The 21,455-nt window shown below is 36.9% G+C and overlaps 1 protein-coding gene across 1 annotated transcript; it reads left to right on the forward strand.

The window, feature by feature from the left end:
- Window positions 1-15,726: 15,726 nt before the first annotated feature.
- LOC126618114 (uncharacterized) lies at window positions 15,727-21,093 on the forward strand. Its single transcript, XM_050286208.1, has 3 exons — window positions 15,727-16,308; window positions 16,418-16,550; window positions 20,547-21,093. Exons 1-3 carry the CDS (start codon window positions 15,727-15,729, stop codon window positions 20,867-20,869), a joined length of 1,038 nt encoding a protein of 345 aa, XP_050142165.1. The 3' UTR covers window positions 20,870-21,093.
- The last annotated feature ends 362 nt before the right edge of the window (window positions 21,094-21,455 follow it).

Genomic DNA, 21,455 nt, shown 5'->3' on the forward strand with positions numbered 1-21,455 from the left:
AACGACACCTTAGTGGGACAAGTTTATTTAAATTTAAAAAAAAATTAAAACTATTAAATAATCTATTTAATTCTAAAATTTAAAAAACAATAATCATTACAAAAAGTTAAAAAAAAATTAAAATTAAAAATTAAAAATTCTAAAATTTAAAAAAAAAAGTATTACACAAATGGAAAATTAATATTTACAACCCCAAAAAAATTGTGAATACAAATATATTACAAAAACAAAATGTAAAATACTATGCTGGGTGGTATTGTGACTGTTGGGGCGACTCTTGGGACGGTTGCTGGGGAGCTCCAAGAATGGCTAGGGGAATGGCCACAAAAGTTGGCCAAGGGCTCTGGAATCCTAATGCCAGAAGCTGACAAGGACAAGATATGGTAGTGAAGTACATGCCCACTAATTTCCTTTGGCGCGCTTGCTCCATCTTCACCTGCTAATGTAACATCCCACATCGCCCAGTGGAGTGGATCATGTAAGCCTTATATGTATATTCCAATTTCTACCTAGCACGAGGCTTTTTGGGAGCTCACTGGCTTCGGGTTCCATTGGAACTCCAAAGTTAAGCGAGTTCGGGCGAGAGCATTCCTAGGATGGGTGACCCACTGAGAAATTCTCGTATGAGTTCCCAGAAACAAAATCGTGAGGGCGTGGTTGGGGCCCAAAGCGGACAATATCGTGCTATGGTGGGGTCGAGCCAGGGATGTGGTGGGGGCCCGGGCCGGTATGTGACAATTTGGTATCAAAGCCAATCCCTGGCCAGAAGTGTGTCAACAAGGATGTCGGGCCCCTAAGGGAGGTGGATTGTAACATCCCACATCACCTAGGGGAGTAGATCCTGTAAGCCTTATATGTATATTCCCATCTCTACCTAGTACGAGGCCTTTTGGGAGCTCACTGGCTTCGGGTTTCATCGGAACTCTGAAGTTAAGTGAGTTTACGTGAGAGCAATCTCATGATGGGTGACCCATTAGGAAGTTCTTGTGTGAGTTCCCAGAAACAAAACCGTGAGGGTGTGGTCGGGGTCCAAAGTGGACAATATCGTGCTACGGTGGAGTCGAGCCTAGGATGTGGTAGGGGCTTGGGCTGGGATGTGACAGCTAAAGTCTGGAATCAGTCTCAATCGATGTAGTAGAGCTGGATGAAGGAGAAAACCCAACTTCCCAAACCTGACCAGTTCCTAGGCCACGAACTTCCTTGCCTTTCCTTCGCCCAACCCCATCCATGAGCAACTGGAGATACACCTATAGAACATGTATCAGCTACTTCATATGCACATCTAGATGCAGGTGGGAAAGGTTGGCAAGGTTCTCTTCCTTCTTCTGCACTATAGAATCTGATAGGAGCATATTTATGCGCCTTAGTTAGCTTGTTCTTGTGCATTTACGTTGTTTTTCCTTAGTTAAAGTAGTCTTTTGAGCTAGTTTTATGTATTTTCAGGTTCTAAGGGCAAAGTATGCAAAAGGATGCATTTTGGAGTCTTTTGGAGCACATTTGAGCTTGGAATGGATATCACATATTTGGAGCCAAGGGTTTGGACGAAAATGAAGATTTGAAGATGATGATTCCTACTTGAGCAAGGATTCCCAGTTGAAGTAGGAAAAGAGCCAAATTGAAGATGAAATCCTAGTCCAAGAAGGAGTCCTAATCAATCAAGGATTCCTAATTGAAGGTGGATTCCTAGACGAATGAAGTTTCCTACTCAAACAAGGTTTCCTACTTGATGTAGGAAAGTCAAAATCCAAATGGTCTCAAGTAAAGCAACAAAGAAGTTTTCCAAGTCCACGAAGGAAAAGGAGTCCAAGATGAAGAAGGAGTGACAAAGACAAGGTTTCCTAATCCTAATAGGCAAAGTTTCCAAGTGCAATGAGGAATCCTTATCCATTTAGGGCACCTTATCCATTTAGGATACCTTATCCTTGTTCTAGAAACCTTATCCATCCTTGCCATGAGTTTTCCTTGCATTAGAGGGTTTCTAGAAGCCCTAATCTGCCCTATCCTTTAGTGCCGCACCTATCCCTTCTAGAAAGCTGATTTCCCTTGCCTTGCAAGGCATTCTAGAAGCCTTATCACCTCATCTCCTTACCTGCCGCACCTAGGAAGCATTATCCCTTTTTATTTCTGATTTCTAAGCCTTTTTCCTTGTGGATTTGGGTTATCCAAGTCCATATCTGATTACCCTAGGGTTTTAAGTGCCTATATATACTCATATTAACCCCTAGATCAGATCACCACCTCTCACATTCATAAATCACGCCAGAAATCTGCCCTAGCCTTTGCCGCACCCTTCCACCACCATTCTCCCAAATTTCTGCCTAAAAACAACCCTAGCCGCACCACCCATCAACCCTAAAGCCTTCCATACCATTCCCCATCCATTCTACACCACAAATAACCCCAAAAACCTGTCTAAAGTTCTCTGCCGCAGCAAGGAGGAATGAGGATTCTTGGATGCACTTGCTGCCACGTTGGAGCATTCTAGGTGTTTTCTTTCCTTTGATTTTAATTTCTAAACTTATGTATCGTTCCTTTGTGAGTATGAGGAACTAAACCCCCCCTTGGCTAGGGGGGATTCGAAACCATGATTATGCTTGCTATATGATTTGATTACTTTCAATTGCGTTTCATAAGTCGTGGATTCAATTTACTTATCTATATGAATTAAAACTGATTTGTGTATGTTGGTTGAGAGTGCACGCTTAATTTTCATGCATGAGTTTGATGCTAGAATGTAAGGGAATTTCACCTAATCGTTATAAACTTATATTCAAAAGTAGTAAAGGTTGTTAATCACAATCGTGTTAAGTAAATTCTTGGCATAAGTTTCATGCAATCATAGTAACAAGTGCTTCGTCAATGCTTATGGTTTTCATAGAACTTAATGATTCTTGCTTGTATCTCTATTATGCAATCATGTAGGGGACTTGTGGGGAATGCTTTGGGTTGTCGTATGCAATCATCCAATTCAATAACGTTAGGAAAATCTGAAGGTTAATTTAAGCGGACCTAATTAACTTGGGGCGTTGAGAATTCATGGGTTATTGAAAAGCAATTGGAAATCGTTTTGAATGCAAGTATAACATGTGTGGAGATGAACCCCTTAGCTAGCTTTCCATCCATTCATTTAAGCCAAATTCGTTTTAAAATCTGTTCTAGTTTACAAAGTTTTGTTTTGTTTTTAAATTCGTCCAAAATCAATCCCCCTTTTCTTTGTTGAGTCATATTAGTTAGAAGTCAAGTTAGTTTGTGTTTTTAAGTGTTTTGAGTCAAGTTAAAACCTAATTTCGTCCAAGTTTGTGTCTAGTGTTCAAAACTGCCCAGATTGTGTTTTTAAGGCAGTTTTGAGTGTTTTGGTGCTGTTTTGAGTCTTTTGGTTTGTTTTGGTATTTCCAAGTTTAGTTTTGCAATCTTTGAGTTTAGTTTAGTGTTTTAAACTTGTTTTTACGTATTTGAGTCAGTTTTCAAGTGATTTAGCAATCCCTCATAATCCCCGGCCTAGAACGATCCCTACTTACATACTTACTACAATTGATAAAAAAAGGGTTAATTTGAGTGCTAGTTAATATCATATCAGAATCCTACAAACAAAAAAAACAATAACAAAAACAAAGTAAGATTTTATAAATTATTATCTAAAACTTATTTATTGTAATGAAATTTTAAATTAAAAAATATAAACAAATACTTACATAAATTTCGTTCACAACCTCATTGCCGTAATTGATGTGCGTATCTTCCCCAAACCACCATCTCCAAGAAAGGCTACCCAGGCATTCGCCTTTTGACATATCCCGGCTTGGGATATGGTGAGGGCCCAGGCTTCCTAGAAACAAAATCGTGAGGGCGTGGTCGGGGCCCAAAGCGGACAATATCATGCTACGGTGAAGTTGAGCTCAGGATGTGGTGGGGGCCGGGGTCGGGATGTGACATCGTTCCTTGACTAGATAAGATAGGGGTCGAGAACATAGTGGTAATGGTATGGCTTTTTGTCCCGGTTACCTTGATTTTCTACTGATCATATTTGTTGATTACAAAATATTAATTTAACTTAACTAAAAGAATATAATAATTAAATTAAAATTAAAATGTAAATAAAATTTGATTACCTGATACTTTTTTCACTCTAAAAATTAGTGCAAAGCCACTCCCACTTGGCCACCTTCTCCGGAAACTGCAAGGGTGGTTCTACAAAGCTGCCTCAGGCGTCGGAAAAGTGTCGTAAGAATCCTTGCACAACAAAAACGTCATTAGTCAAGTCAAGGTCAGTTGCACGACAAATATTCAGTTCATTGCGTAAAGATACTATGCGAGACATACAGTGTTCATCACGCATATTTATTTAATTTTTAATAAATTAATTAAAAGTATTGGTTAATTATTTTTTATTCAATTAAAAAAATACTATACTTAAAGGATATACTTAATGAGTCCATATAAGGTAAATCAAATTAAGCAAATAAATACGTCAAGCAAAGATATAACCGGATACAAATGAAGAAAATATTTGAAGCGTGCATAAATTTTAAATAAAATATTATTACAACCCGATTACATACTAAGAAAATATTTTATTCGGCCATAACAGCTAACTAAAACAACTACTGCGGTGGTGGTGTTTGTCACTCTTGGTTGGCATGATGTTTCAACTCCCGTTAACCCATACCTCAAAATATTGTATTTTATTCCCGAGACTTGGGAAATGACTATTTTACCCATGAGTGGGTGTCTTAATTAATTTATTGAGCCTTGACTCTAGAATTATATCCTCGTACTTTCTTAAGTTTCATGACTCTATTTTTGTTACGTTAGTTTAACGTTGAAATTCAAATCGAGACCTTAAAACTACAAATATTAACAAAAAAAATACGAAATTCAAAATTTACCCTAAAACTTAATCTAATACATGCCCTAATCCTAACCTAATCCTTACATTTCCCTAATTTGGATAATCTATTCCCCTAACCCTAATCCCGTAGCTAATTACCCTAAACTCTACTAATTTAAAATGAAATTAAAGACCACTAGGTTAGAAAATGGTGTGGATGACGGTGGTGCTTGGTGGAGCCACGCGAGGGACGACAGCGTTGGGGGCAGCGCGGTGGTACTGGGTTTGAGAGAGAGGGAGGATGTGAGTGGTTGAGACAGGGAGAATGGGTGCGAGAGGGAGAGTGGGTGTGGGAGGGAGAGTGGCTGCGACGGAGAAAACAAAGTGAGGCTTTGTGAGAGAGAGGATAAAGGTTTTCAGAACTAATTAAGACGAACACTTTTGCGCAACTAAGAGTTCGTCGCTTAAATATACATGTATTGAAACGAATTCGTCGTGTAAATTTTTTTAAATTTTAGTGGCAATTTAAATTTTCTTGAAGATTAAACGGCACGCCAAATATTGGGGATTGCGCGACAAATCATTGATATTCATCGCGTAAATACAAATTGCACGACAAATATCTAGTTTTCGTCGTGCAAATTTCTGATTAAATAAAAAAATTTGAATTCCGCGTAACATTTATAAAAGAATTTCGCGACGCAATACAAGTTGTTCATCATGCAAGTATCTGAATTTTTTATATTTGAATTTGTTTAACAATTCAAATAAATATAAATGTTAAATAAATTATATGGAAAATACATTCTTCGCATAATGTAAATATATGTTGATGAGGAAATGACAATAATAACCTATCATATAATTTACAAAGCAATTCAAAGTTAAATTACATTAATCTTAATCCTCCTCCGAACTACAATAACTTTCACTATCGTCATTGTCATCATCTTTAATGTCCCATTCCTCCTCGTCGATAAGTACGCCAACGTCGTAATTCGTGGCCTCTGGTGGATCGTATCAGGCAAGATCACAAAGGTTAATTGAAATTGACTCAATCAGTATTTTAATTCTAGCAACTCCTGCTATCTGAAATGGTTCTTGGACAAGATTATTATCTTGTACCGTTTCCTCACCAATTTCTATCGAAGATTCAAGGTATTGGTCCGCGACATTGATGTCGTCTTCGTCAATGGTAGGATCTCTGTCCGGTATAGCATACACGTTCCTATGCTCAATCTTTTGAACAAATTTCCAACCCCTTCCTGCCTTAGCGTCATCTACCTACTTGCCAGAATGTAAGGGTCGTCATCGTACTAAGTTGTGGTAGTGTTGACAAAGAGTGAGCTGTGGTCCCTCTTAACACTTCCCTGCCTATGTGGGTTTGTATCAAACCATTAGCATTTAAAAAGGATCACTTGGTAGCTGTCTTTGTACAGCTTTTGTACAACACTCGATAGTTTGCCATAGAACTCAATGTCTGTACTTTCACCACCACTCGGGACATGGACACCGCTGTTTTGCGTACACAACTTGTCATTATGCTCAGCCCCCAAAAACTTGATGTCGTTAACATGGCAACCGGAGAACAATTTTGCCCGAATAGGACCGAAGGGTTTAGGGTTTTAAATGATTTACCTGACATTATAAAACTTACATATTCGAGAAACCACTGAGGAAACAATTCACGGTGCTTCTTCGCATATAGATTTGAGGGATATTCCCGGTTCATCATCTGTTCATGCTTATTTAGGTATAGCATTGTCTTGTCATAATTGTTGAGTATTAACCAAGGAAGAAAATATCGGTAATATCGGAAATATCGGTAGTCCGAAAACACGGAAATATCGATGGAAATATCGGGATAATATCGATATCGATAAAAATTACATGGAAACCACGGAAATTGTAAGAAAAACTTGGAAATTTTTATTGAAACTTTGCAGGATGTTTATTTAGTCAATTATCTATTAGTTTATCACAAAAAATTGGAAGGAAATGCATTGCATGATGGATTTAACATTATCAAGTTGATTATATAGCGAGCTGACAAACATTGTGAGTGTAGAAAATATGTAGAAATTAATGAAAGAAGTCTAAACACACCATAATCATTTATATATAATGAATTAGTACAATATTTTACACTTTATACATTGTATGGTAAGATACATGAGTAACTTAGTACCACATAGAGTTCCTATGAGGTTCAAAATTTTCACTATCTTCATCATCTCTATGTGTAGAGTGAGTGTATTTTGAAGAGTAGTTAGCAACCATGACAATGGTTTTCAAGAACCAAAACCCAAAAGTCAATAGGAAACCGAATACTTCGGTATTTTTCGGGATTACCAAACAAATGGGATTTGGAAACCAATCCCATATCGAAAATTTCGGTATTTTTCGAGATGGGATTCCCGAACTTCAGGATGGTTTTGGTTTGGGATTTTTCGGTTTGGGTTTGAGACTTTTTCGGTTTGGTTTGGGATTTTCCGGAATTTTTTCCAGCCCTACCATGTAAGTGACCAAATAAAAAATAGAAAAATTAAAAACCACATGCCATTGACTAAGTAATTAATTGACACAATTTAAAATATAATACCACAAAAAATTTGGCAAATGTGCAAATTTGTTTCTTGTAAAAAGAATTCAAAACAAAAGAATATATATAAATATTGTAGCATATTATCACAACAACATAAGTGGTATAGTGGTTAAGGCCTTAAGGAGTTAAGTGGGAGGGGTTCGAACCCCTCTATGCTCAAAATTGAGACTTTTCAAAATTTTCAGGAATTTTTGGACTAATATCGCGATATTTTGACGAAAACTCATTGGATACTAATTAAAATATCGATAACTCAAAAAAACGAATATATCGCCGATATATCGGCGATATTTTGGATATTTTCTTCCATGGTATTAACCAATGTGCAACCTCCATGTCTTTCTTGGGAAACGACTCATTTCATACAGGGTCGTGATACTTGGGCAAAAACAGAAAGTTTCTCCTATCTCACACCTCAGTCATTATTACGATGAGGACGATTAAAAGCCGTCTAAACATCTTTTAAATTCATTCCACAAAGTATAAGGGACACATATGCGACCCAAGCCTCTATAATTGATCCTTCAGGCTTTGCCCTGTTTCGTACACTATTTTTTAAGTTGCTGAGAAGCCTGCAAAAAAAAAAATGTTATAAAAAAAATGAGATAAATTCGTTGTATGATGACGAATAAACATTTGAAGAATGAGTTTATACCTTTCTATTGGGTACATCTATCAATAATTAACTAGTATAACAAGCAATGCCTCCTTAGGCAAGTGAACCATAACGTGGATCATATTTGTGAAGAAAGTTAGAGGAATATTTGTTCAAACTTGCAGAGGACCTGGCCAATGTTGTGCCGCAACTGATTATTGTTCGATTTTTGTAACGACCTTGCAACCAATTGGGAAAAAAATACGGATAACAATATGATTGGCTTCATGACATCATCTGGCAACAGGTGTCGAATACCAATCGGAAGTAGGCATTTTAGAATGACATGCAATCATGACTCTTTAGTCCATAAAGTTTACCGCCGTCAACGTTCACGCAACGCCCAATATTTGAAGCATACCCATCTGGAAACTTGACTGAAGATATAAACTTCAAAAAATCTTTTTTGTCTTTCGGTTTAAGTGAAAAAAATGCAAGGCACCTTCTGGCCGTATCGCTATCCCTTTCTATACATAAACGGGGCAGGATGCCCATTCGCTCCAGATCGACACAAGCTTTGATCAGTATTTTCATCTTGCCTTCGATATCTAGAATTGTGCGCACCAATGTGTCAAACACATTTTTCTCAACATGCATAACATCGAGATTGTGTCGCAGTTTTAGCTTGGACTAGTACAAGAACTAAAAAAACATAGACTTGTTGGTCTAATTTAAGTGTGTTGATGGTCGGGGCCTAGTTACAGTTTTCTCGTACAGAAAACAGTTAAGCTGTTCTAAAATCTAGTTACCGGACTACTCTCTAGTATTAGTCGAGGCTCTATTTTTCCATCGAATTCTTTGTCCTTCTCACGCTACTCATGGTCCCAAGGGAACCATCTTTGATGACCAAGATAGCAAACTTTTTTAGTGTGCCAACCAGATATGACGTCATCCTTACAAACTGGACATGGCATATAACCCTTAGTGCTCCACCTAGAAACCATGGCATATGTGAGAAAGTAGTTTACAGTCCACATCACTATTGCCCGTATTGTGAATATCTTCCCAGTAGACTTGTCATACGTGCGGACAACATTTTTCCATAAATATTTTAACTCATCAACCAACGACCATAAATAAACATTAATAGACTTACCGAGATCCTTGTTTATTAAAAGAGTTATCATCATATATTCTTTCTTCATGCATTTCTACGGCAAAAAAAATATACGAAAAAATGAGTATCGACCAAGTGTTGTGGCATTGGTTTAGAATCGCGAAAGGATTGAATCCGTTTATTGCAAGTACCAACCTAACATTACAAGACTCAATTGCAAAATCAGGGTACATCCGATCGAAATCTTTTCTTGCCTTTCCATCTGCAGGATGCCTCATCACATCATCATCCACCCGACTTTCTTTATGCCATCTCATGTCGCTTGCAGTATACGTCAACATATACAATCGTTACAACATCGGCTTTAATGGCAAATAACGCATAACTTTCTATGAAATCTTTGTCGCTCTATTCTGCAACGTCATTTTGAACCTCGACTCATTACAAACCGGGCATTTGTCCAACACTTTATTCTTCCTTATATAACCATCCTATTATTTTTGCAAGCGTGGAATTTTTTCATAACCAAATCCCAGAACATTCAACACCTTCTACACATTTTTATGATCTTTCAGCAAACTATTGTCCCTTGGTAGCATTCTCTTCAACACCCCCAAAAAATAGTCTAAGAACTGGTTCGAAATTTGATTTTTTATTTTACCATGCATCAACTCCACAATGGTCGTGAGCACCGAATAGTCTTCGCATCTCGATCATAATTCTTGGTTGGCACTTTTTAACAGTTTTTCATATTGTTCGAAAGCTTCACTGTCCATGGGTTCAAGCACATCATCATTTCCTCCCTGGTTGATATTCATTGAGGGAAATGGAAAAGCATCATTGATAATATCCATAACCTGTTCATTAAGATCCACATTAGGTTCAACATTTTCCACTCGTGTCACATTTGACGACGAAGCATAGTCGAATTGTTCCCCATGATGATTCTAAGTTGTATAGGTCTCTGTCATCCTATTTCTCACTAAGTGGAATCAAACATTTTCAAAAGTCTCCCTTAAGGTGTTGTTACACCTCCTACACCGACACCGAATTCTAGTTGCCCTCAAATTGTGTCTGCATGCAAACTCAATAAACTCATTTATTCCATCTAAGTACTCGGCTACACATCTGTTCGAATTATGTATCCATTGTGTGTCCATCATGTCTACAAGCACAATAAAATTCCAATTAATACATAACTCCAACGAGACATTTTCACCTTATGCCTCTGGTTAGGGCCTTAATCCCATATGGAAGTGCACAGTTATGTGATGAAGTTTACGACTTCATTGGATTAGATTTTGATGTAGGAAAATTCCGGCAGCATCTCCCTACAATTCTTCAAGTGCCCGACATAGATATTAAGATACTTATTTGGCACTCAAAGAACGTAAAGAGATGTGAGCGAAATTCCCATGATCAAAACCTAATCCTTGAACCATAAACTACGTCCCATAACTGTGCATTCCTAAATTGTCCAAATAATGAGACAATTCAAGAATCAATTGGACCGCAGTCATGCTTTCGCATCTGTGCGCGAAATCTAACAAATCCTCGAACTTAAAACTAAGCTTTTACTGAAAATACATGTACAAAGTTAATTACTAGTAACTATGTACAACACAAAACAAATTTGTATGTGACATACACATTTGGTTTTCATCCAAAAACCAAATACGAACAAGATACCTATAATTAACAAACAAATTAAAAACCTAATTAACAACCCTTATTAATTAACAAACAAATTACCTAATTCAAATAAATCCTAATTAAAAAACCAAATAATATGCCTCTAATTTTGTCATTCACCGAGCAATAATCATGGACACCAACCCTATACACACCAAGTTTAATGGCATTAGTTTGAATTCACAATAAAATTTTAAAATGCAAAACAAAAACGCTTACCGAATACAGTGGGATGGATTAATTTACGGAGAAAGGAATTGAAATCAAGGGAGTATGAGAAGATGATGTATTTGAGAGTAGTGGACGGAAGAGACAGCATTGCAATGTGCAAAGAGGAAGGATGACAGAGGCAGCAGCTACAAAATTTACAGTTTCAGCCTCTGCACCTAAGGAATCAGACTATAAAGATGAAAACTTTGTGCACCAAAATAGTCGTTGTGCAAAACATATAGGCTCAAAATATGGTGCCAAAAGTAACCGCATTTTTTACCCCCTTTACGCGATGAATGATTCGTCGCGCAAGAACCTTTGCAGGATGAAATAATACTTCGTCACACAAATTTAATGCGACTAATGTTTCGTCGCAGAGAAGTTCTAACTACAAAGGATTAAGTAATTGATTATAATTATGAACTTTACGGAAACATAGATCTATGTTGTCTATATTTAGATAAACTTCGTAATTACAAACAAATACTTAAATATAATATTTATTCTTATAATTGAAAACATAAATCAATTAAACGAAAATTTATTCTAAATACATAACTTAAAAGAAAAATTATAAATATCGTCCTCAAATACATAAATTTAAAAACTATATTGCTCTGCTGGTGCTTCTGGATTTCCTTGTGCTGTTGCATCTTGCTCCACATCAAAACGCCACTATTTGTAACTCATCTTCAACACCTCATCGACGAAGTTCATCAACTCTTGGTTCGTAACATTAGCAATAGTTACATTGTTAAACATGCAAATAATGGAAATTGGATCCTCGCCGGATCCTCTTTGTGAGGATCCCGGGGATTCTCTAATCACATCAATTCATCGCACATTGTACGGTCAGAAATAATTGTAATTTTTTTTATTTAAAATTGAATATAGACAATACCTGATGAAAATTGACCGCAAGATATACAATGAATACATCTGATTGGAGGATCCAACGAGGATCGTCTCTTGCAAATAATTACATCATAATCTTTATAATAAACTATTTAACAAAATTAATTATATTTTACTTATCACACTTACTAATAATTCATCCATCACAGACTTCTTCACATCCTCGGGCACATATTTCTAAGAGCTCCACTTCGCAGTAGAACAGTTGTTCACATTGTTGAACCAATCAAATACGCAAACTTCGCATATTTGTTCGTAGGCTGCAAACTCATTTTATTGGGCATCATTTGCGAATGGTGGCTTTCCTCCATTCGAGCCCGAACTGCAGCAAATCTTCTAGTTTTCTTATCATTGGCCATCTCGCAAAAACCAATGTGAAGAAAATTCACGTAGCACTTTGCACGATGAACAATTCGTCACACGTTTAGGACTAGAACATTTGCGTGACGACGCACAAAATATGAAATAAATATGCAATAAATATGACGACTTCAATGCTCACTGATCATATCATAGTCTTTTTGTACGATGAATGTCTTGTCCCGCAAAGATCTGAGCGACGAAACCATCATCGCTTAAAGGTTTACACAACGACTTGCACATATTTATTTTATTCCATCTTGAAAACAGTTTCTCAAAATACTAATATCAATATTATAGTATTTTGAAAATCTGGTCTCAAGATGAAACAAAATACATACAATCTATATAAATTTATTATTCCAAATAAAAATTAAGTGTCTTTATCTAATAAACCATAAATACAGTAGCAAAAAAAAAATTTCTAATCCCCCACTGGTGGTCCAGGTACTCACTGCAGCTCTGCCTCACGTTCAGCATCAAACTTCAACTCTCGAAAACGATACTTGAACATGATGTCGATGCACTTCATCATATTTGCATCACTTTTGTCAATGTCCCAATCAGGCTGATAAGCAAAAATTAATAAATTATAAATCTCATTAATATATTTTATATAACAAACTAAATTATTATTTAACTAATTAATAATTAACACGTACTTCGAATTCATCGATCATGACCGTCTTTATCTCCACGAGGACATCTTTCCAAGACTCCTAATCCACTATGCATTTGTCACGCACCAATATATGTATTAGGTTAGGATTTTTCTCCTAATTCATTTATGGGTGGTGCTATTCATATATCTTTTTTTACTTCTCATGTTTATCTATAGATGTATTAGGTTAGGGTTTTTGGTGTTGTTGCCGCATGCCACACTTGCATGCGTGTAGAAATATTTTAGTTTTAGTCAGCGCGCAGCATTGCATTAGAAGGAGTCATTGTTTTTGTTGCCCATGCACTGCGTGCATTAGAGTAGGCACTCAGGTTTTGGTTATTGTTGTTGCTGGACATGGGTGTATTTTTCTGTGATTGTTGAGATATACACTGTCACCAAATTTATGAAGCAACATTCATATATGGCAGAGGGTAGTCGGGCAGCACTGCAGTTAAAAAAGGTCACTATTTATTCAAAGTCTGTGTAGCATGTTCTGGGCTTTAAAGTGAGTTGGCATCAATGAGTTTTTATTTGAGAAAAATCAGTTTTGTGTCCGTGTGTTTTTAAAGAGAAAAAAAATTAGTTTTTAATCACTGACTTTTCATGTGCTTAAAATTAGAAATCAATTATGAAAATCTGCCTTGTGATTTTCTTAATTGATTGATTTTCAAACATCATTTCATTTTATATATTTTGCATGATCGTACTAATATCTTGCAAAGTTCGAGAAGAAGGTGTTGACGATTGCACTAGTGTTGTGTCACTTCCACTCAAAGGCTGAAAAGACATTGAGTAGCAAAGCACGGAGACAAAACTACCTAATAGTATGTGTGGTCTAGTTGATGGGTCTGTTCTCTTAGTGTTTGTCCTGTCTTGGGAGACCAAAGATTTTTCCAAGGGTGAGTTTTGCCTTGTAAAATCTCACATCTTGTGCACACATTTTATATATCTTTTTAATCGCAAATGTGTAGGATAATATGGTATGTTATGTAGATGTGAAAACTAAATTGAAAATTGAATTTGAACTGGATTTTTAAATTGGAACCTATATGTTCACCCCCTTTAGGTTAAGCTAGTACTCATCATATAACCTTTAAAATACTTAGTGAAATCCTGGGTAGTCTAGGATGATTCGTGTTATAGGTTCAGTTTTTCATCCACCATACTTTGATGGTAACAACTATGCTGCGTGGAAGGCGAAAATGAAATCTTTTCTATAGGCCAAGATGACAATGTGTGGCTATTTGTTGAAGAAGGTTGGGAACCTCTGGTTACACATAGGAAATAATGGAGCAATGATGAGCACTACTCTAGTACTTTTAATCAAAGGGCTCTAAATGCTTTATTCACAGATTTTCCGCCTAATCAATTCAATTACATAAGTAAGTGTACAGCAGCGAAAGAAGCTTGGAATATTCTTGAAGTTGCTCATGAAGGTAACTCAACTATTAAAGAATCCAGCTTCATCATCTCATTATTCGATATATGTTAACGATTTCCATACACAAGCTTTGTTGTTCCTGACCATTTGCCTTAGTTCTACTAAAATATGAATCCAATCCAAGAACTCAAGATTTTGGTTGAAATATAAGGCAAAACATCTCCAATGGACATGAAGACTCCATGCCAACTACAAAAAATGTTATTCAACCAAGAAAAAGTAAATTTGAGTTTTGAGTCTAACCATCTCCAATTCACATAACCAAATTCTTAAAACTCAAAAATGAGTTTTGAGTCAAATGTTTTCTTTGTTGAAATTCTTGTATTAATTGTAAATATTCATTGATTGATGTTGTGATTATTTTCCTAGTATAGGACGTTGATTGTACGACTTGATTATGGGATCTTGTATGCTGTTGTAATTGTCAAACTTGCCTTGTAAAGGCTGTTGCTAGTTTGTATACTAGGGTTGTACTATCTTCATATTCATCATCAATATTGGAGTATAATCTCTTTGCACATACATACATACGTTTTGCCATTTTTCTTGGCATCAGAGCACCCTCCTGGTGCCTGCAACGCTTCTGCTCAATCTCGTCGTTCAGTATGAGTGATGAAGAAGCTTCTAAACAAAAACCAAACAAGTTGGAACCCACAACAACAATGGACATCACTAATCCATTCTACATTCATCACTCAGATCATCCGGGTCTACACCTTGTCTCCAAACCACTAGATGGTGACAATTATTCCACATGGAGCCGTGCAGTGACAATCAGTCTAAGAGCCAAGAACAAGCTCGGTTTAGTGGATGGTTCGATCGAAGCTCCACCAGAAACTGACGCCAAATATTCCCTTTGGAAATAATGCAATGACATGGTCTTCTCATGGATTGTCAGCTCCGTCGGCAACGATTTGATGAGCAGCGTCCTATATATGAATTCTCCCACTGAGATATGGGAGGAATTGAAGGAACGTTTCTCGCAAATAAATGTTTCTCACATATTTCAAATAAAAAAGAAAGATCATTGAACACCGACAGCGCCAACTGTCCATATCAGTATATTATACCAAACTCAAAGGATTTTGGGACGAACTAGCGTTCTACAACATAATTCTAGCTTGCATATGTGGGATGATGAAAGCGGCCAATGAAAAGAAACAACAAGAATAGGTTATTCAGTGTCTCATGGGGTTAAATGATTCTTATTCGGCGATTCGACGGAAGATCCTCTTGATGCAGCCACTACCAAGCATTCGTAAGGCATACTCTATGCTTTTACAAGAAGAAAAACAAAGAGAAATGGCTGAAGGCGGTGAGAGCAGCACTACACATGCCATGAATGTATCTAAGGCCGCTGGGAACAAGCCTCGCAAGACAAACAACAATGGAGGTAAAGATTTTCATTGCACTTATTGCAATGGCAATACTTATGCAGTTGATTATTTCTCCTACATTCATGGCTTTCCTCCTGGACACAAATTCCACGAGAAGGACGTAAAGCCTCCAAACAAAAATAGGCATGCAACGGCCAATAATACTAACAAAGAAGAAGCAAAGTTGACCACCACCAAAGTCCCTGATGATTTGAAATTTAAAGCGGACGAAATCAACCAAATCAAAGCCATTCTTCGAGGTGATGGTAAAAATCAGGTTTTTGAAAATGCAGCAGGTATTCCTGATGCCCGATGTTATTCTCTTTCCACAAATAATCCAAATTCTTGGATTATTGATAGTGGTGCTACAGACCACATTTCTTTCTCTTCCAACTTAAATGAAAAAAGGAACCCACCTTATTCCTCCGTCAATATACCAAATGGGTTACAAGCAACAATTTCTTGTCTTGGGTCAATCAAGATCACTCCCAATTTAGAACTAAAAGATGTGCGTGCTTTGTGTTCTTGGTTTTCGAGTAAACTTGATGTCTATTAGCAAAGTTACTTGAGGTTTGAATTGTTTGATCATTTTCTTTCCCACCTTTTGTATCTTACAGGATTTGGCAACGAAGAAGATGATTGGATTGGGGAAGGAGTGTGATGGCCTGTATTACCTTGTACCAGTCAAAGAAGACGTTATATTTCGACAGAATAAGCTTAGGGTAGCTGCTGCCTCTGCATCCGTGATAGGTATTTTACTACCTACAAAAGTAGAGATAAAATCACACAAAATACTTTCAAGAGAACAGGGTTGTTGTAGTAAAAACGGCTCAAGTAAGGTCGTTTTCTGCTGGGATTATTTAAAACAATTTATGAAAAACCCTAATCCTAATTAACTATTTAAAAACAAAGATTGGAAAATGGTGATTTAATGACCTAAATTAAGAAAAACGAAATTAATAAAAAATGCTAATTAAAATCTGCAATTTCTAAAGAAAGAGAAAGGAAACAATTTTTTAGATTTCAAAATTAGAAAATACTAGGGTTCCGTCATCATCCTAACAATCCTACGTAGTTCTTCTACTTCCTTATGAATTACACATGCATATTTTGAAGGTTAGGTTTTCCTAAAGTATGCCCTACTTGGAACCCCCAACATAGAGCGTATATCTAATCATGCAACCCATCCATGGCGTCTAGATCGAATGTGAACATGCAAGACTCATTAAGTTTTGTGAAAACCTTTTGAAAAACCATATAACTCCTAAGACGTGTCGTCCGTCCTAAGTAGTTACATATGTTAACCACAAGAAGCCTTAGTCAATTTTAGGGACAGCCCTCCGCCAAAATTGCATCAAATTACTTTTCTAATGGTCGCGAATCACTAAGGCAAATAGACAGTTTAGACCACAGTGATCAACAATCCAAAACTTGCATGCATAAATTCATATGAAAATTAAAAAGAGACTACATATTCTTGCTAAGGATCATGGCCTCACCCTAGCAATAAAAAAATTAGCTACGCATATTCATAATTAAAATCAACATAATTATATTAAACTAGAAAAAGAATGGAAACACCTGAAAGTATAAGTCTTGAATTCTCTAAGTTTTTCCCAAAATCTTCTCAAATTTTGCGTAGGTTCTTCCCGCCGCCAGAGAAACCCTAGGTCTCCCAAAAGGCTTATTTATAATACTCTAAATAAAATCCTCCTAGTCAAAGGTCTTGGAACAAAACTAGAAAACTAAATAAATTCTAATAAAATAGGAAACATAATCCTAAATTAACTTGGTAAATTCGCCTAGAAATCTGCACAACCACGTTCTAGACCCAAATTAGCTCCAAAACTGGCCCAAAATGCTAGATTTAAAGTTTGGACTATTCTGAACACTTCTCCAGAAGGCCATGAACTATCTGAGGTCGTCTTGGGCTCCAAAAATGTAATTGAAGCCTAAAAACGTCATTTTCCAGTAACGCACACTGCTTCTTCATTAAATCGCCAGAAAATAACCGCTTAGTAGAAATTGATGAAATTTTCACACGAACAAGCTAAGGAACACACGAACGTCCTCCAATTTGAATCACTCCAAAATTCGTCCGTTTGGTCACATTTTGCTCCAGAGGAAGTCGAATGTCCTATATTGAAAATATAAAGCAAAGTATCAAAATTCTACCAAATTAATACTAAGAATAAGGTAAAATATATAATATAATATTAACTCATCAATCTGCATCAGCCAACATATAGCACCAACGGCTCAGGCACTTTTCCAATGGTCCATCCCATTTTTTATCATTCCTTCAATTTCCTTTAATTTTGATTCTCATTGTGATGTATGTCCAATAGCCAAGCAAACAAGGTTACTATTTTCCTTAAGTTCTACTTCTAGTTCAAAGCCATTTGAGTTGATACATTGTGACATTTAGGGTTCACACTGTTTGCCCTCTTCCTCAGGTGCAAGATATTTCTTAATAATTGTTAACGATTACTCCCAATTAACTTGGCTATTTCTCATGAATTTAAAATCTAAAACACAAGAGAAAATAAAATTTTTTTTTTGCATATGTCAACACCCAAGTTCAGTGTCAAGTCAAGCAAATTTGCATTGATAATGGCACAGACTTTCTATCCATGCGCCTTCTACATACTTGTGCACACACACCACAACAAAATGGGGTGGTGGAGTGTAAACAACGTCACCTACTTAATGTTGGTCGAGCACTTCATTTCCAGGCAAATCTTCCACTAAAATTTTAGGGAGAAAGCATTCTCACTGCCACTTACCTTATAAATCGCTCACCCACCATAGTTTTATCCAAAAAAACTCCCTATGAAATGCTCTACAAACACACACCAACATATATGCACTTACGGGTCTTTGGGTGTCTTTGATATACAACACAAACATCACCCAAACACAAATTTGATGCTCGGGCTCGTAGATGTCTCTTTGTTGGATAGCATTTTGGTTAAAAGGGGTATCATTTTTACGACCTTCAACATCACCAATTTTTTACTAGCAGCAAAGTGGTATTTCATGAACACATTTTCCCTTTCTCTCACCTTACTCAAGACACCTAACCTGATGAACTTGTGCCTGTTTTGCCACTAACCACATCTGAAACCATCTCATTAGGCCCAGACCCATCTATATTTCATCCAAATCCACCACAAACAACTTTTCCTAGCCCCACCGAGTCTCGTACTTCACCCTCTACCTTTCAACAACCACCAAACACCTTACTTGACCATTCTCCACTCACAATCTCCCACGATCAACCACAAAACACTCCACTTGAAATATCTTCACAGTTGTCAACCGTGTCCCAACTGAATTCTATTGATCTCCCTAGCCCTACAGACAACATCACACAACCACTTGCCATTGGTTGCAGTTTACGCCCCAAGCAACCTTCTGTCTTATTGAAGGATTATGACTGCTCACATGTCACCACGTCAACTTCCAAATCCACTTCTTCTTCGTGGTCAGGTACTAGATATCCACTATCCAATTACCTATCATCTTCTCATTTATCACAATCTCACCAAATTTTTGTAAACAACATAACCCGTTATGTAGAACCTACTTACTTTGCACAAGCCAATCTTAATTCTTATTGGCATGAAGCAATGAAGTCTGAACTTGCTGCACTTGAACAAAACAACACATGGACACTCACTCCTCTGTCCCCTCGAAAATGTGTCATTGGTAGTAAATGGGTTTACAAGATCAAGCATCATTCTGACAGTTCCATCGAGTGCTATAAAGCACAATTGGTTGCCAAAGGTTACACGCAGATTGATGGTTTGAACTATTCTGAAACATTTGCACATGTGGCTAAAATTACTATCGTTCGGTGCTTATTAGTCGTGGCTGCTCAACGAAAATGGCCTCTCCACTAGCTTGATGTACAAAATGCATTCCTCCATGGTGATTTGGAGAAAGAGGTTTACATGTCACCACCTCCCGGTCGTAGTCGACAGGGGGGAACTTGGTTGTCGACTCCATAAATTACTTTATGGCTTGAAACAGGCTTCTCGCCAATGGTTCTCTACGTTTTCTCAGGCCATTCAACTTGTGGGTTTCAAACAGTTGAGAGCAGATTATTCATTGTTTACATGAATAACTGGGCATTCTATTATATATGTGCTTAAATATGTTAATGACATGATCATTGCAGGGAATGATCATGAGGCTATACAACTTGAAACATTTTCTTCACCGTCAGTTCCGCATTAAGGACCTTGGACCTCTCAAATATTCCCTTGGAATCGAGGTGGCTCGCTCACAACGAGGTATTTCTATCTCATAAAGGAAATATATTTGAGACATGCTAGATGATGTTGGATTGTTAAGGGCATGTTTGGTTGATTTTCCTATGGAGCAAGATTTGAAATTAAGGCCAACGGATGGTGAATTGTTGAAGGATCCAACAAGATATAGAAGGATCGTGGGGTTAAATATTTATCTCACCATAAGAAGGCCAGATATCACATTTTCTATTCAAACTCTTTGTCAGTTCATGAACCAACCTCACAAGCCTCATCTTGTAGCTGTTATACGAGTCTTGAAATACCTCAAAGGGACTCCAGGACAAGGGTTTTTTTTTTTATTTGAAGATGCATTGCAATTGAGGGGTTACTGTGATGCTTCATGGGCATAATGTCTGACAACTAGAAGATATGTGACAGGTTATTGTGTTTTTTTGGGAAAATCAACATACGGTTTCATGTTCGTCTGCAGAGGCGGAGTATAGATCAATGGCTGCAATCACTTGTGAACTTACATGGCTTCGTTATCTGTTACAAGACTTAAAAGTGCCTCATGCAGCTCCAGTTCATGTTTACTATGACAATAAGGTTGCTTTACATATTGCGGCCAATCCGGTAGACATTGAATTGGATTGTCATTTGGTTCAAGAAAAGCTACAATCAGGAATGATTGCAACAAGTTTTACACTTTCAAGGCACCAATTGGCTGACATATTTACAGAAGCATTATGGAATGCAACGTTTCATTCTCTTCTCAGCAAGTTGGGTATTCACATCATACATGCTCCAACTTGAGGCGGAGTGTTGAAATTCTTGTATTAATTGTAAATATTCGTTGATTGATGTTGTGATTATTTTCCTAGTATAGGACGTTGATTGTAAGACTTGATTATGGGATCTTGTCTGCTATTGTAATTTGTCAAACTTGCCTTGTAAAGGCTGTTGCTAGTTTGTATATTAGGGTTGTACTATCTTCATATTCGTCATCAATATTGGAGTATAATCTCTTTGCACATACATACATACGTTCTACCATTTTTCTTTCTTCTCCAATAAAACTAAAATACATAAATCCACTACTGTTTTTTAAATCCAAATATGAGTATATAGGTATAAAATTTGATTTTTTTTTGCGTTGGAGATGCCACTTATTGGCCCTGTTAATGTTCATGTAATCTTGCTAAGTCTTGCTTCAGTTTTTAGCAACTTGTTAGACTTTGCATAAGAAAAAGAAATCATGGAAGCAAGAAATCGGCTCATACAATTACTTGTATTCTAAACTTACAGTTATCAATCACATATAGAACTTTAAAACATCAACTCATTGTCGAAGTCTCATGCAATTACACCAAATAACCTAAATTCATAATCTATTTCTTAT

This window comes from Malus sylvestris, chromosome 4, assembly GCF_916048215.2.
Source record: "Malus sylvestris chromosome 4, drMalSylv7.2, whole genome shotgun sequence".
NCBI classification, from domain to species: domain Eukaryota; kingdom Viridiplantae; phylum Streptophyta; class Magnoliopsida; order Rosales; family Rosaceae; genus Malus; species Malus sylvestris.

Bases quoted from the DNA above. Each gene is read 5' to 3' on its own strand.
- LOC126618114 (XM_050286208.1), top strand. From the start codon at position 15,727: ATGGCTGAAGGCGGTGAGAGCAGCACTACACATGCCATGAATGTATCT. The intron at 16,309-16,417 runs GTGCGTGCTTTG...TGTATCTTACAG, and splicing joins CCAATTTAGAACTAAAAGAT to GATTTGGCAACGAAGAAGAT. The intron at 16,551-20,546 runs GTATTTTACTAC...GTTCGTCTGCAG, and splicing joins TGCCTCTGCATCCGTGATAG to AGGCGGAGTATAGATCAATG.